The 14,018-nt window shown below is 37.2% G+C and overlaps 1 protein-coding gene across 1 annotated transcript; it reads left to right on the forward strand.

Moving 5' to 3' along the window:
- Positions 1 to 11,485: 11,485 nt before the first annotated feature.
- On the forward strand, positions 11,486 to 13,308 carry LOC122057307 (probable cinnamyl alcohol dehydrogenase 1). The gene is made up of 5 exons (XM_042619359.1): positions 11,486 to 11,671; positions 11,769 to 11,882; positions 11,980 to 12,207; positions 12,312 to 12,751; positions 12,864 to 13,308. Exons 1-5 carry the CDS (start codon positions 11,583 to 11,585, stop codon positions 13,064 to 13,066), a joined length of 1,074 nt encoding a protein of 357 aa, XP_042475293.1. The 5' UTR covers positions 11,486 to 11,582; the 3' UTR covers positions 13,067 to 13,308.
- Positions 13,309 to 14,018: the final 710 nt, after the last annotated feature.

Here is a 14,018-nt window from a genome sequence, read left to right on the forward strand (position 1 = left end):
CATGTTCTCTCCAATCCAATGGTTCAGAGATTTACTATCCAAAGACCACAACCACTACCCCATTTTACCTGACACTACTATCCAAACCCAAACTCTAGATACTACTACCCTCTCCCTCATTATCTTGTATCCTTCATCTTCCTCAAGCTTTTGGTGCTTGAAATTTTAAATGCATGGTTTTGAACTTACGGAAGAAGAGGGGGGTTAATCGTGTGAATATCGTTTGTAATCGTTGTATCGATGCAGTGAGCATTGGGTGGCTGGGAACCACTTGGGGCGTCTGTCCAAATGTTCTCAACCGTTCGATACTCACTGCACCTCACCGCTTGCACTTTTTTTTTTAGCTCTATCCTCAAAAAATATATATATATAAAAAAAAATCCAAAATCTCAAAATTGTTACTTGTGATTGTAAATCATAATTTATACCAACTAATTTTGTAAATTTTTTCACTGTGTAGTAGATCTAGGCAATACCCCAATTTTAAATGCATGGCTTTAAACTCAGGGAAGAAAAGGGGGTGAACATGTTGGAGTCGAACGAATTTTCTTTCGGGAACACCATTTTTTATCTTCAAAGCCACCAATCGACTGGGTGCACCTTTTTTTTCTTTCTCTTTCTCCTCTTAAAAATATATATATAAAAAATTTCCAAAATTTCAAACCCTTAAATCAATCTATGGCTGAGATAGAGAGAGCAATAAAAGAAAGTAACCTAATCGAACTGGGCTGACTTGGGGGCAATATTGTTTTCAAAATAAAATAAAAATCAACAGTGAAAGAAAAGAAACCAAAATCGTGGGTTGTGGCTGGTATCCATGCGTGGGCTAATGCGATGTGATCCTCCAAGGTCAATGATCTTCCAATATAAAATATGGTTAGCTATGTTGATCATAAAAATCCTCATCGTTTCAGAGATTTTCCTAAGATAGTTATAGAAAGAAAGTCATTAAAATGGAATAAGGGTGAACTGGCTAAATCAGTTTATAGCTTAGTTTCCTATTTTGGCTTAAAAATCTAAACGTTTTTCTTTTCATATCAAAGAGGGATTTCTCCAGTATCCTTACTGGTATTCAAAATAAGATCTTCCCAAAACTCTGTAGTAAGCAGTTTGAGATCTCCTAGGAACTCAATCTCTCATGGATAAGGGACGTGAATCTAGTCTATCTGATGGACTGAATAATCAATAGGTCCCAAGAAGATTAGAACTCAATGAATGATTTCTTAATTTTGATCCCCTCTGGATGGTTTACCAGTAGAAATCCCATATTATATAAACTGTCTTAACAGACCTACAAAGCACCACCACCACATTTAACCATGGCTAGAGAACTCAAATCTCTTCTATTCTTTCTTCTGCTTCTCATCCTCTACTCCTACACAGAAGCTGCTAGTCCTTCCAATATTTTGAAGGCCTATGTCCATCCCAAGAAGGAGAGCTTGGAGATCTTTGATGGGTTGTCTCTTGGAGCAATCAAGGAGTCCGTTCCCAGCCCTGGTACCGGTAAAGAATTCACCAATGCTCAAACTCTTGAAGCGAACAAGTCCACAAATGGAAAGACTCTTGGAGTGATTAAGATTTCTGGGCCTAGCCCTCCTGGTTCAGGTGACAGGTTCACCAATACAAAGGCACTTGGAGGAATTAAGACTTCCAGACCTGGCCCTCCTGGTGCTGGACACAAGTTCACAATTAGAAAGACTCTTGGAGGTAATAAGATTTCTGGGCCTAGCCCTCCTGGTTCCGCTAACATGTTCGCCAATACGATTAAGCGTTCCGGGCCTTGTCCTCCTGGTGATGGACACTAGTATGTTCAGGGCATTGAACTATTGAGTACTCCCAATTAAGTCCCAAATGGATCATACATCACGTCAGTAGTATAGTTATTCTGCAACTTGGCTTTCTTTTTTAATTTTGTTAATGAAGTTCTAATTAAGTTGAATGTTTTCTTATTAAATTGTATTTTTCTTTGAAGTTATCATCTGGTAGTTCAATTACGTACATGAGAGAGAGAGAGAAAGAGAGAGATGAATGAGCATTTTCAAGGTTTCAATGGCTTTAATTTCAATTAAAAACTAGCTCTTCAAAACTTTGTTTTGGTTAATATTAACAATTTGCAAGGTAAGGTTTATGGAGATTAGCTCAATAGACCATGCCATATCAAAAAAATGATAATAATAAATTAAGTTGAAACTTACTGCATAGGAATACATAAATGTAAGGAGGCGGTATCCATTTTTCTGCGATCAAGGAAAAATTTCTTACATCGATGGGCCTGGTTGTCTTGGGATGGGCATCGAGGAAAAGTGGGAGGGCATTATTGATGGATAAAAATCGTCTGTTTTTCTAATTCTTGTTTTTCTTGTGTTTTGCTAGTTGCAGAAGATGACACGTGTCGTCAACGGTCAAGATTAATTCAGTTGGGTGAGGGTTATTACATCCAGTTTGATTTTTAACTCAATCTTGGCCGTTCACTTAAAGTAATGCCACATGTCGCCTTCTGAAAGTAGCAAAACAAGAAAAACATGGATGAAGAAAAACAGATGATTTTTTTCCATTATTGATTGGGGAAATTGTCTTGATCTACTAGATTAGGAAAAAAAACTATAAAATTGATAGACATAGATTAAGTTTTACAATCACAAGTTACTATGTTGAAAAAAGTTACCCAATTCCCATATAAGTTAAATAAGGATAATGAACATCCTAAATTACCCCAGCATATCTCTCTCTCTCTCATCCTTCTTCTTCTTCCTCTTCCTCCCACGAATGAAAGCAAACCAACCCCACGTCACCATTTTCACCCCTAGAGGAGAAAAACTTTCTCCCAAATCAAAACATCTATCTATGTATTTTCCTTGGGTGTTCACCCATGTAGAGACCTTCTCCATCCCATTACTTATAATATCACACATGTCAAAATCTTATCTGAGATAAGATTTTCTTTCTTTATTGGGTTCCTGAAAGCTTGTGGATCATGTTGAAAATTGAAACCTAAGATTAGAAATCAACAGATTCAATTTTCCTGGGAGTGACCCAAACTTTTGAAGGTCATAAGACAGTCAATGTCATATTAACCAATGGTTCCCCACCAGATCAGCTGGTTCCCACACTTCTTCCGGCCTATCAAAGGTGGGAAATTAAGATTCCAAGTTAATGATTTTTGAGAGGAGACCCAACCAGGTTTCATGGTTCCAAGCCGACCTATAAATGCAAACCCTTCTCAAATTCACAACTCACAAGGCCCACAAACCTGCAAAGCAACAGATGCATCTTAAGGAACTAAGCAAATGGCTAGAAAACTCAAATCTCCTCCTCAATTATTTCTTCTGCTTCTCTTCCTCTTCTGGGCGAGCTTTATCTTCTCCAAGGCCAACGCCCATCCCATGGAGGAGAACAGGCGGCCGGAGGTATTTGACAGCATATCTCTTGGTCTTGATGGAATCAGGAAGTTGGATCCAAGCTCTAGTGGTTCCGGCCACCAGGAATGGATCCATGCTCAGACTGCTCCAATCCGAGGTGTAGGCCATGAGTATACCAATACACAGACGGGCCCAAACCAAGGTGTAGGCGACGAGTATACCCATGCTACCCAAGGAGATATCAGAAAGGAGTACATGGGGCCGAGCATCGATCTGGGACACTAAAGTGTTACCAATATGGAGCTTAGTAGAAGCATCAACAAAGGTGAAATTTTCGCCTTTCATCAGGGGTGAGGTGATAATTTCGCCTTGTTTGAGTACAAGGACTATATTACCTTTTAGGCTTCTTTTTCTTTCTATTTATTGTTTTTCATTTATTCAAGTACATGAATAATACTGAAAAATATAGGATACACGAGTCATCTGTAATATGACCATATGGGTATCCGAGTTTTTTATGGCCAGGGACGTTTATAGGCATAAATAATTCATTCATTTTGTAGGTTTGTATCTAAAATCTAACAGATTTCTTAATAAAGTTCTAAACTGAATATTTTTCCTATTAACTTATCATCTAGTATTTTGATTATGTACCTGAATGAGAGTGACGGTGACGGAAAGAGATACAAAGATCAGCAATTTCAACCCTAATCCAACTTGTTTCTTAATCTTGTTGATGTATTTCAACCCTAATCCAATTATCCAATTCATTTATTAATGGGTCTTATACGCCTCAACACGTTATTACATATAGGACATTGTTAAATCATATGAAATTATGTCATATGAGTTGTTATAAGGTATATTATCATAAAAAAAGGCACGGGGAAAAAAATTCCAAACCGAAAGCATAGAAATATATAAATCAAAATAGCAATCTATGCATTTCGTCAAAGTTAAAAGGAATTATATATGCATAACATATTGATGCAATCCTAGTGCCGAGTTTGAGAACTTTTATTTTGACCGATGGATTAAGACAAGTCCTTGAATAGTTTAATAATTTGAATTTAAAGTTAGTTTCGAAAAACTAGAAGAGCTTGTATCGTGCTAACTAATCGATCACATCCCTCCCTTCTTTCAAAACCGAAACAATTATGCACCACATATATTAACGAAGGATAAGTGTGCAGCATATCTTCATCTATTTCAACCTATTTACTTGTCGTGTTGTGTCAAAACGTTACTAAGTTGGATTTATTTTTATTAAATTTTTATAAATTTCGTATCTTATTCATGTCAATTTGCAATCCGTGTTGAAAAAATTACCACTCTAAAGTTACCAAACTTTTAATGTTGGTAAACAGTCAGCATCATTTAGCAATGTTTTGACATTAGACCAACTGGTTCCACGCTCCCCGCAAGATATCAAGGGAGGGACTAAGGTTACACACGATTGACTTTTGGAATGAGACTTGGGATTTAGGTATTTTTTGCTAACATTTGTGAGGAGAAATAGAAATCTTAAATACAGAAAGGGACCAAAGGAATTCAAAGCATTTTTATACACTCAAAATGGTGGACTTTAGCTATCAAGTTTCAAGTGAAAATATCCTCTGCCACAGGTGTGATGGTGCAACGAGCATTCTATGGCCAGAACGATATCGAGGCACGGGTTGATGTCTTCTTGATCATCCAATACTCGCCGCACCACCACACTCACGGCAGACAATCATTATTCCAAGCTTCAATGAGAAATGGATCAAGAGCATTTTTTTTTTAATTTAATAATAAAAATATCAAAAATTTATGAGGAAAAAAAAGTGTAAGTGCATCGAAGCACTTCATGGTGTCATTATGCCATAGAAGCTCGATGCTTTTCTTCACCCATAAAATTGGACCCATCGAACGCTTTTTGAACTTTATTGGCATTTGACATCCGGGATCAAGGTTCTAAAGACTTGAAAAGATTATGGGAATGGTTAAGGACATTATCGTTTTGGAAATTATTAGATCCGATCATATCGGGCAGATTTAACTCTATTTTTTTTTTTTTAAATCAGTTTTTATTACTATTTTACCTTTGAATCATACATGTAAAATAGGATTAGAAAAATTGTATAGAGATTACGATCAATACCATTATGATGTAACCGTTCCATTCCATTTTTCAGAAATATGATTGGGATGGCACAATGATAACCTCTCAAACCAGTATTTTCAGACTTAAAACTAAAAAGATTGAACTAAAGCATAGTAACGTCAATATGTGGAGATAGAAATTCTTATTGATTGGATTTTCTTTATTTGGAATTTTTTTTTTTAATGAACTAGAGAATGAAATTATACTTACGCACACTAGAGATGTAGCTAGGTGGAATGATAGGGAGAGGAAGGAACACACTAAAGACAAACTCACACACCCATGTAACAGGATTCAATTGATTGATCTCTTGACACCTGCTATTCAAGTAAAAGTTGCAAGCGAGAATGCTAAGTACTGGATTCACAAGAATTTATAAACCTTCATAATCGAAACTTCGAAACGGCCTATGCCCTTATTAGGGGGTAAGGCAATGTATAACTGTTCCTCTTAGACCCTATAGGAGCAAGAAACGTGTACATTAGATTGCTCGTCTACATCATACTTTTACGCATGTTAAATCATATATAAAACTTTTTTTTTTAAATATATAAATTGTGTAGCACATCTTCAAACCTATTTCAACCCATCTGCTTATCGTGTCGTGTCAAAATTTTACTTAGTCGAATTTCCTTTTATTCAATTCTTGTAAATTTCGTGTCATGTTCTCGGATCGCGTCGCGATTCGTGTACCACTTATAATTTACCAAACTTTTAACGTTAGTAAGAAGTCAACGTCGATGAGCAATGGTTTCAACTTTCACCATCAAATCAGCCAGTTCCCATAGGAATAAGGTTCCATGCTTTGACTTTTGGAAAGAGAATAGGGATTTGGTATTTTACTCTGACTTTTGCGAGGACAATTCTGAACCAAAGAAAAAGACCAAAGGAATTCAAGAGCATCCTATACCTAAGACTTCATACGCTCGGTAGATTAAGTTTTCAGACTAAAAGAAAAAAGATTGGAGTTTAATATATTTAAAGTGAAAGCTAAGGATTTATAAGCCTTCAGATCAGGTTACTTGTGAGATTGATACTTTCTCGTAGGGTTGCAACAGGGTTGGGATGGTCCGGGTTTTTGAAAACTTTAATCAAACTTTAAGACCCCTTAGTTGGGGCCTAGGCTTGGCCCTGATTTAAGAGACTGAAAATTTTAATTTGGCACGTCTTTAGGGTCAGACAGAACTGACCTTTATTGGCCCTAACCATGGGGAAATGAGGGAAAAGTGGAAAGAGGGAGATGCAATGGCTGGACTAGGCCAAGGAGAAGAAGATAGTGCTGGGCTAAATACAAGGCCTTAACCTTGGCCCAGCCCTGCTTGACCTTAACCCAATCTCAAACCTAGTTCTCTCAGCTTAGGCCTTAATCGGGTTAAGAGCCAGTTCGGACCAAAAAGGACAAACTTGCACCCCTATTTTCACAAGAAAGCCTAACAATCCCTTTTAACACAACAACATTTTTTTTTAATCTGCCTTTAAGGTATTATTATTATTATTATTATTAGTTTTAAATAGAGGTGTCAATTCCTAAACCGAACCGGTAAAACCGGCCGGACCGAACCGATAACAACCCGGACCGAACCAAACCGAAGCCTTATTGGTTCGGTTCGGTTTCGAGTATTGTAACCCCAAAACCAAACCGAACCGCACCGAAAACCGGATGAACCCGAAACCAAACCGAAACCGGCTCAAAACCCGGACCGAAACCGAAACCAAACTGGTAAGAAACCGAAACACTCCAAAATTCATTAAAAAAATCAAAATTTGAATAGTTTTGTATACATTTGTATGGAAAATCGAATCCAAACTAGACCAAAAACCAAAACCAACCCGGTTACAAATCGATTTAAGAAACCGAAGTTCAACAATTCATCATTTGGTTGTTTCCTAATGGCTCCATACCGGTTTAAAAAACCGATCCAAACCGAAATGAACCTAATAAATCCAAACCGGTACCAACCCGAACCCAAACCACACCGAAGCCGACACCGGACCGAAACCGATAAATCCTTAATGGGTCGGTTTCGGTCACTTCCAAACTCACACCGAAACCGGTGGAACCGGACCGAAACCGCACCAACCCGGACCGTTGACACCCCTAGTTTTAAAGATGGTCTCAAGAAGAGTTGAAGTCACGAGTCATGCATGACCTCTAATTTTGATCTAATTTGGATAGTTAACCAGCAGAAAGCCCAGATTCAGGTCGCTGTAGACTCGCCCAGGGAACTCGCATTTAGCCTTTCTTTTAAAAGCCCATGGATGCTCTCATCACAACGGTGAGCTTCCCATATAATGGACTGGTTTTCTTTTACTAGAAGTTTCTATTTTGGGCTACGCTTTGTGGCCAAGAGAAGAAAGGACAAGAAAATAAAATAAAAAATAATCTAGAAAATAAAAGAAAAGAAATGAAATGGTGAGAAAATAAAAAGAGTATGTATGTTTGGTAACTAAGAGAATAAAAAAATAAAAGAAAAAAATTAACAAAATTTTGAATTTTAGGAGAGAGATAGACACATAGGTATTCATTGTGTAATCATTCATTTTTTATTTTATTTTATTTTCATATTTTCTCATGTTTTCTTGTTTTTTTTGCAAGATTTTTTTTTTTTTAGTAAAAGAAAACTTCACAATTCCCAAAAGAAATTTTGAATTTCAAAAGTTGAATCTTCTGTTGAGTGAATACATACCAAGTGCAAAGAGAAATTCTTAACCCAAGAAAAAAGTAAAATTTTGTACCTCACTTGTGTTTAATTGTAAGTGAATTATTTTACTGAAAAAAATAAATATTTTCTCTTACGTTTTTTTTTCCCTACTCCCTTGCAACCAAAAGAAGCCATTTCTCTTGGTTTTTTTTTCCAATTCCAAAAGAAGATAAGTTTAAATCATATATATCTATATATCAAATCGTGGTTAGGTTTTATGTACCAAATCCATATTGATGCTTTCAATATTCTTTTGTTTCGCCAATGTGATAGAAAACGGATGCGGGAAAAAAACTTTCATGTCCAACCTTCTATTATCAATATTATTTAATATAATATTGTATTGATTTAGGGATAGGGACAAAAAAAAACACCTACTTTGATGAGTTTGAAGATATGTGATTAACTAGCAAGCAACCTATTAGGGACCCCATCACAACCACTTAAGGACTTCGAAGGTTGAAAAATAAGAATTCTTGAAAATTTTCTGTCCAATCAAGAATAGGGACAGTGGGAATGATGAGAACTTGGATTCAAAAAAAAATAATAAGACCCTCGCCAAAAACCAATATTAAGACTTTCTCTTGCCAACGTAATGAGACGGGTGGATTATTTTGAGTAGGGATGTCAATAGTTGGTTTGGTTCGATATCAAGCAATCAGATCAAAAGTTCAATGTTAGTCGAGTTCAGTATTGGTTGCGATCCGATTCCATAAGCATTTGGTTCATCTGGCTTGGGCTAAACTGGTTGGTTTAGACTTGTCCGGACTGGAATTTGACACCCCTGGATCCCCTAGCTAATTCAAGCATTCAACTCAATTTCGAATAAGGATCCCAGATTGCAAGAAATAAAAATCCAATGCTTCTTATCAATATTCCATCACCTCTCCACGTAATTCATTGACTTAATATCTGTCCTTTGTGATCTATTTCCACCTACCACTACCGGTTCAACTAATCACACAAATCTGAGAAGGAAGATTAAAATGTAAGCACACTTACTGGCATACTACTTCTGTTTTGGGATATAAAAGAGGCTATTATTTTGTGTTGTTTCCAACAATGTGGGGTCCTTGGAGGATGAGTTTGGAATCCTAATATTTAAGGATTAATCATTATATCAATTTAATATTTAAATTAAATTAAAAAAATAATCTCCGAACAATTAAGGGAGGATATGTTACTATCCACATCTTCTGCAGTGAGCAACGAGGAATGATGAGTAGGGGTGTCAACATCTAAGCCAAACCGATAAAACCACCCCGGATCAAGCCGATTGAACACGGACCAAATCAGACCGAAGTATTATTGGGCCGATTTCAGTTTGGCTTATTGTAACCCCCTTAACAAACCAAATTGCATCGGAAACCGATTGAACTTGAAACCAAACTGAAACAGATTCAAAAACCATACCGAATCGAATCGAATCAAACCGGTAAGAAACTGAAAATAGCCCCCAAAAAAAAAAAAAAAAGAAGAAGAGATTTGCATAGTTTTGTATGGAAAATCAACCCCAAATCAGTCAAAAAACCAAAATCAACCCAATACAAGAAACCAAAACCAAACTGCACCGAAACCAAACAAAAACTAAAATATCCTTATTGGTTCGGTTTCGGTTTCACCATTCCCACACTGAAACCGATTCAACAATAACCAAAACCAGGCCAAACCAAACCATTGACACCCCTAAATTGATGAGCATCGAACATTTGAGAACATTTGAAAACATACCCTGAAAGGTTCCTAGCCACTTGATACTCACTTAATCGATACAACAACTACAGATGGTTTTCACAGTACATTTTCTCTCTATCAAATAAAGGAAGTTCGGATTTTATCGAATCAAAAAAACTTAGATCTCATTTAAGCTATCGTGTGATAGATACACACAATATAAAGCTAATACGATGGTTTGGTAGGGAGCAGTTCGTGTCTTATGACAACTAGGTCCAGGCCGGGACCAAGTTATATTCATGACATGATAAATATTAAAGAGTGGAGAATAGAGTGAGAACTAATGGAATGGCCGTTTTGTTAGGCTAAGCAAAACGGCCCATTTATACATACCATATTGCGGTTCATCTAATGCTAAAATTTGTTACAAAAGTACGTAAGGCTATTTCCTATTTGCTTATATATTTTATACAAATAGAAAAAAAAATATATATATGAACAATATAGATTGGATGTTGAAAATTCAAAAAAGATAAATCTAATACAACTGGGACATATGATGGAGTTAGACTACCAAATTTGACATACGTAAATCCAAAACTATGCAGCTCGCTAACACCGAAATTGACCCTATATTTCCATATAATTGAAATTTTTTAATCAAATTTCACATACATATAACAAATACTATGAGGATCATTTTACGAGTCCTAGCAAAAATTGAAGGGTCTAGGATTCATGGCTTTGTGTAGCTTGCATAATCTTACACGATTTGAAAATAATAAAATGATTTGCAATGAGGATCTTAAATTTGGCTATGATGAAGTTTATCTTTTGAAAATCACAATACAAATACGAGACACCATTTTTACATACGCTTTTCAATCTAGATCAGTTGTTCTCACTTAGTGTTGAGAGAATGCATTATTATATTTATAATACAAGTAAATATGCATGTACATAAATAAGATGTACATCAATATATAAGATGAGTATTTGATTAAGTTAAAAAAATTTGACTAGTGACTAATTTAGATCGTGTTCTCTCCATCCAATTATCAAAATTAAGACATCATCTATCCGTCACGATTTGTGTACTCTACATGAGAAACAATTTTACGAGTCTATATGACAATGATAGTTTACCAAAATAAAATGCAAATTTTTTTTTGGTAACAAAATAAAATGTTATCAGGATCTTATGGAAATGGAAAAATGGATAAGCATAAACTGTCCCAATGTCTCTCTCCGGATCGTCCAAGTCCCGAAGGAATCTATATTCCTTCAATCTCTTCTACTAATAACTCTGAGAAGACAGCCGTGAAAGCTTCATAGCTAATGGTGGGCCCTCAAAGTGGTAGTATACTATAGCCAATCAATCGTATGGCTCGACTGCGATCATCCTACAGTTGTCCTGGAATGATGCCACCTGTCACAAATTGCCAAGGAAGGCTACTAATATACGCCGGATAAGCATATCTAGACGGCAGTGACGGAATCGTGACGATGATACCTCACCTTACCTACCGCACTACCGTCGCTCGCATGTCGCTTTCACGCTCCATAGTCGCTGGTTTTTAGTGCTTTACCTTCTCGTCCCTGAGTCCCATTCCCATTCTATTAATTCGACTCCCTCCCTAAAGTGAAATCGAAGCTCTAATCTCTCTCTTCATCCATCTCTTACAGAAACTCCGATACAGAGAAATGGGTACCCTCGAGAAGGGCAGAACAACAACAGGGTGGGCAGCAAGAGACCCATCAGGGATCCTGTCTCCCTACACTTACACTCTAAGGTAAACACTTAAGATCGATATTCAAGTCTAAATTAACCCTCTGTGTATCTCTTCGAAACCCTTCTCATCTGGGAAATTTTTTGATAAAAAATAACAGGAACACAGGTCCAGAAGACGTGTTCATCAAGGTGATATGCTGTGGTATCTGTCACAGTGATCTTCACCAAATCAAGAACGACCTCGGCATGTCCAACTATCCCATGGTTCCTGGGTACATTACCCCACCTTTCACTTCTCGCCATTAATGCTATTTTTCTATTTGATTCTCTGTCTGATTTGTTTCCATTTTAATGAATTCTTAAAAAAAGTCACGAGGTTGTTGGTGAGGTGATGGAGGTTGGTTCAGATGTGAACAAGTTCAAAGTAGGAGATTGCGTCGGGGTGGGTTGCCTCGTCGGATGTTGCAGACAATGCTCTCCCTGCAAATCAAACATCGAGCAATACTGCAACAAGAAGATCTGGTCCTACAACGATGTTTACTCGGACGGCAAACCCACCCAAGGAGGCTTTGCGGGTGCCATGGTCGTCGATCAGAAGTAAATAACTACAATCAATCTGGGTTTTAATTTGTATTCTCAAGTATTCAATTAATTTACTCTTATTCTCCCTACCCCCAATCTTCTGATTGCGTTTTTATTAGGTTTGTGGTGAAGATACCAGAGGGGATGGCACCAGAACAAGCGGCGCCGCTTCTGTGTGCAGGTTTGACAGCTTACAGTCCATTGAGGCATTTTGGGTACAATCGGAGTGGGGTGAGAGGAGGGATTCTGGGGCTCGGAGGGGTCGGACACATGGGGGTGGTGATAGCTAAGGCGATGGGTCACCATATCACTGTGATAAGCTCTTCTGAGAAGAAGCGAGAAGAGGCCATGGAGCATCTGGGAGCTGATGCCTACCTCGTAAGCTCTGATACTGAGGGAATGCAAGCCGTAGCTGACAGCCTCGACTACATCATGGACACCGTTCCCGTCGTCCATCCCCTCGAGCCTTACCTCTCTCTCTTGAAGGTCGATGGCAAATTGATCTTGACTGGTGTCATTTCAAGTCCTCTGCAATTCGTTTCTCCCGTTGTAATGCTCGGTAAGTGCCGTTCTCTTCCCCACCTTAATTAATTTCTGTGTGACTTCTTTTCTGGACTTGAACCAGAGATTTTGGTGATGATGTTGGTTTCTGTTTTTTATACTTTTGAAAGGGAGGAAATCGATCACTGGAAGCTTCATAGGAAGCATGGATGAGACAGCAGAGATGCTAGCGTTCTGCGAGGAGAAGGGCTTGACATCTATAATCGAAGTAGTGAAGATGGATTATGTGAATAAAGCTATGGAGAGGTTGGAGAAGAACGACGTGCGATACAGGTTCGTTGTGGATGTGATCGGCAGCAAGCTTAACGAATAATGAGACTTTATAATCATAATTACAATGCTAATTAATCCCCTTGTAATAGAAATGGACATGATCAAGTAAATGTGAAAAACTCATTTTTCTTTTCATATAGAGAAACGCTTTTTCCTAGCACGCTTGAATGTGCTAGAAATAATATTGTTTTCCTTTTCTATTTTTAAAATTTGGTTTTGGGTTCTGTTTGGGATATTTGGCTATGTTAATCCTACATTTTATTGCTTTTGCTATATTTTCCATTATCTGTGTCTGGTTTTGCTCTCTTTCTCTCTCTCTCTCTCTCTCTCTCTCCTTTCCTCCTCCCGTATGAACACTCAACCTTTTTTCTTCTTAATTCGTTGAATATTCAACTGTGATAAAGTCTTTTTTTTTTTGGTAAGAACCGAGATAAAGTTGATGTACTATGCGAGTGTGACCTGTCCTCTTTCTCTATAGGGAGGTGGGGTTATTGGTGGGAAGAATTTCTACAAGAAGAAAATGCTATATCAATGGCTAAAAAGTCATAATCTTACCTACTTTACTTTGAACTTTGGTCGACCTATCTTGGACTGGATCAATATGAACGGATGATTCTAAATTATATATATATATATTTAATCTTAAGAATCAAGGGTTGGGTTCAATAGGGTTTAGTTCTTCTTATGTTTTTTTCATTTGTTTATTAAAATAATATTTTATTTATTATGGGAAAATGTTTGGGCGTAGTCTATCTTTTCTCCTTTCGGGTGGTGGGGTTGTTGGTGGCCGGGAAGGGTATGTACAAGGAGAAAAATGTTCTATCAATGGCTTAAAAGTCATAATGTTACTTACTTTGCACTTTGATCGACCTATCTTGGACAAGATTGAGATCCAACATCATTCTAAGAGTTTTACAAAATAACAATTTCTTTGTGTATTTTTTCTACGATATTCTTTACATACCAAGTGAATAAATTAAATTATATGATCA

The sequence above is a fragment of the Macadamia integrifolia genome, chromosome 12, assembly GCF_013358625.1.
Source record: "Macadamia integrifolia cultivar HAES 741 chromosome 12, SCU_Mint_v3, whole genome shotgun sequence".
Taxonomy (NCBI): Eukaryota; Viridiplantae; Streptophyta; class Magnoliopsida; order Proteales; family Proteaceae; genus Macadamia; species Macadamia integrifolia.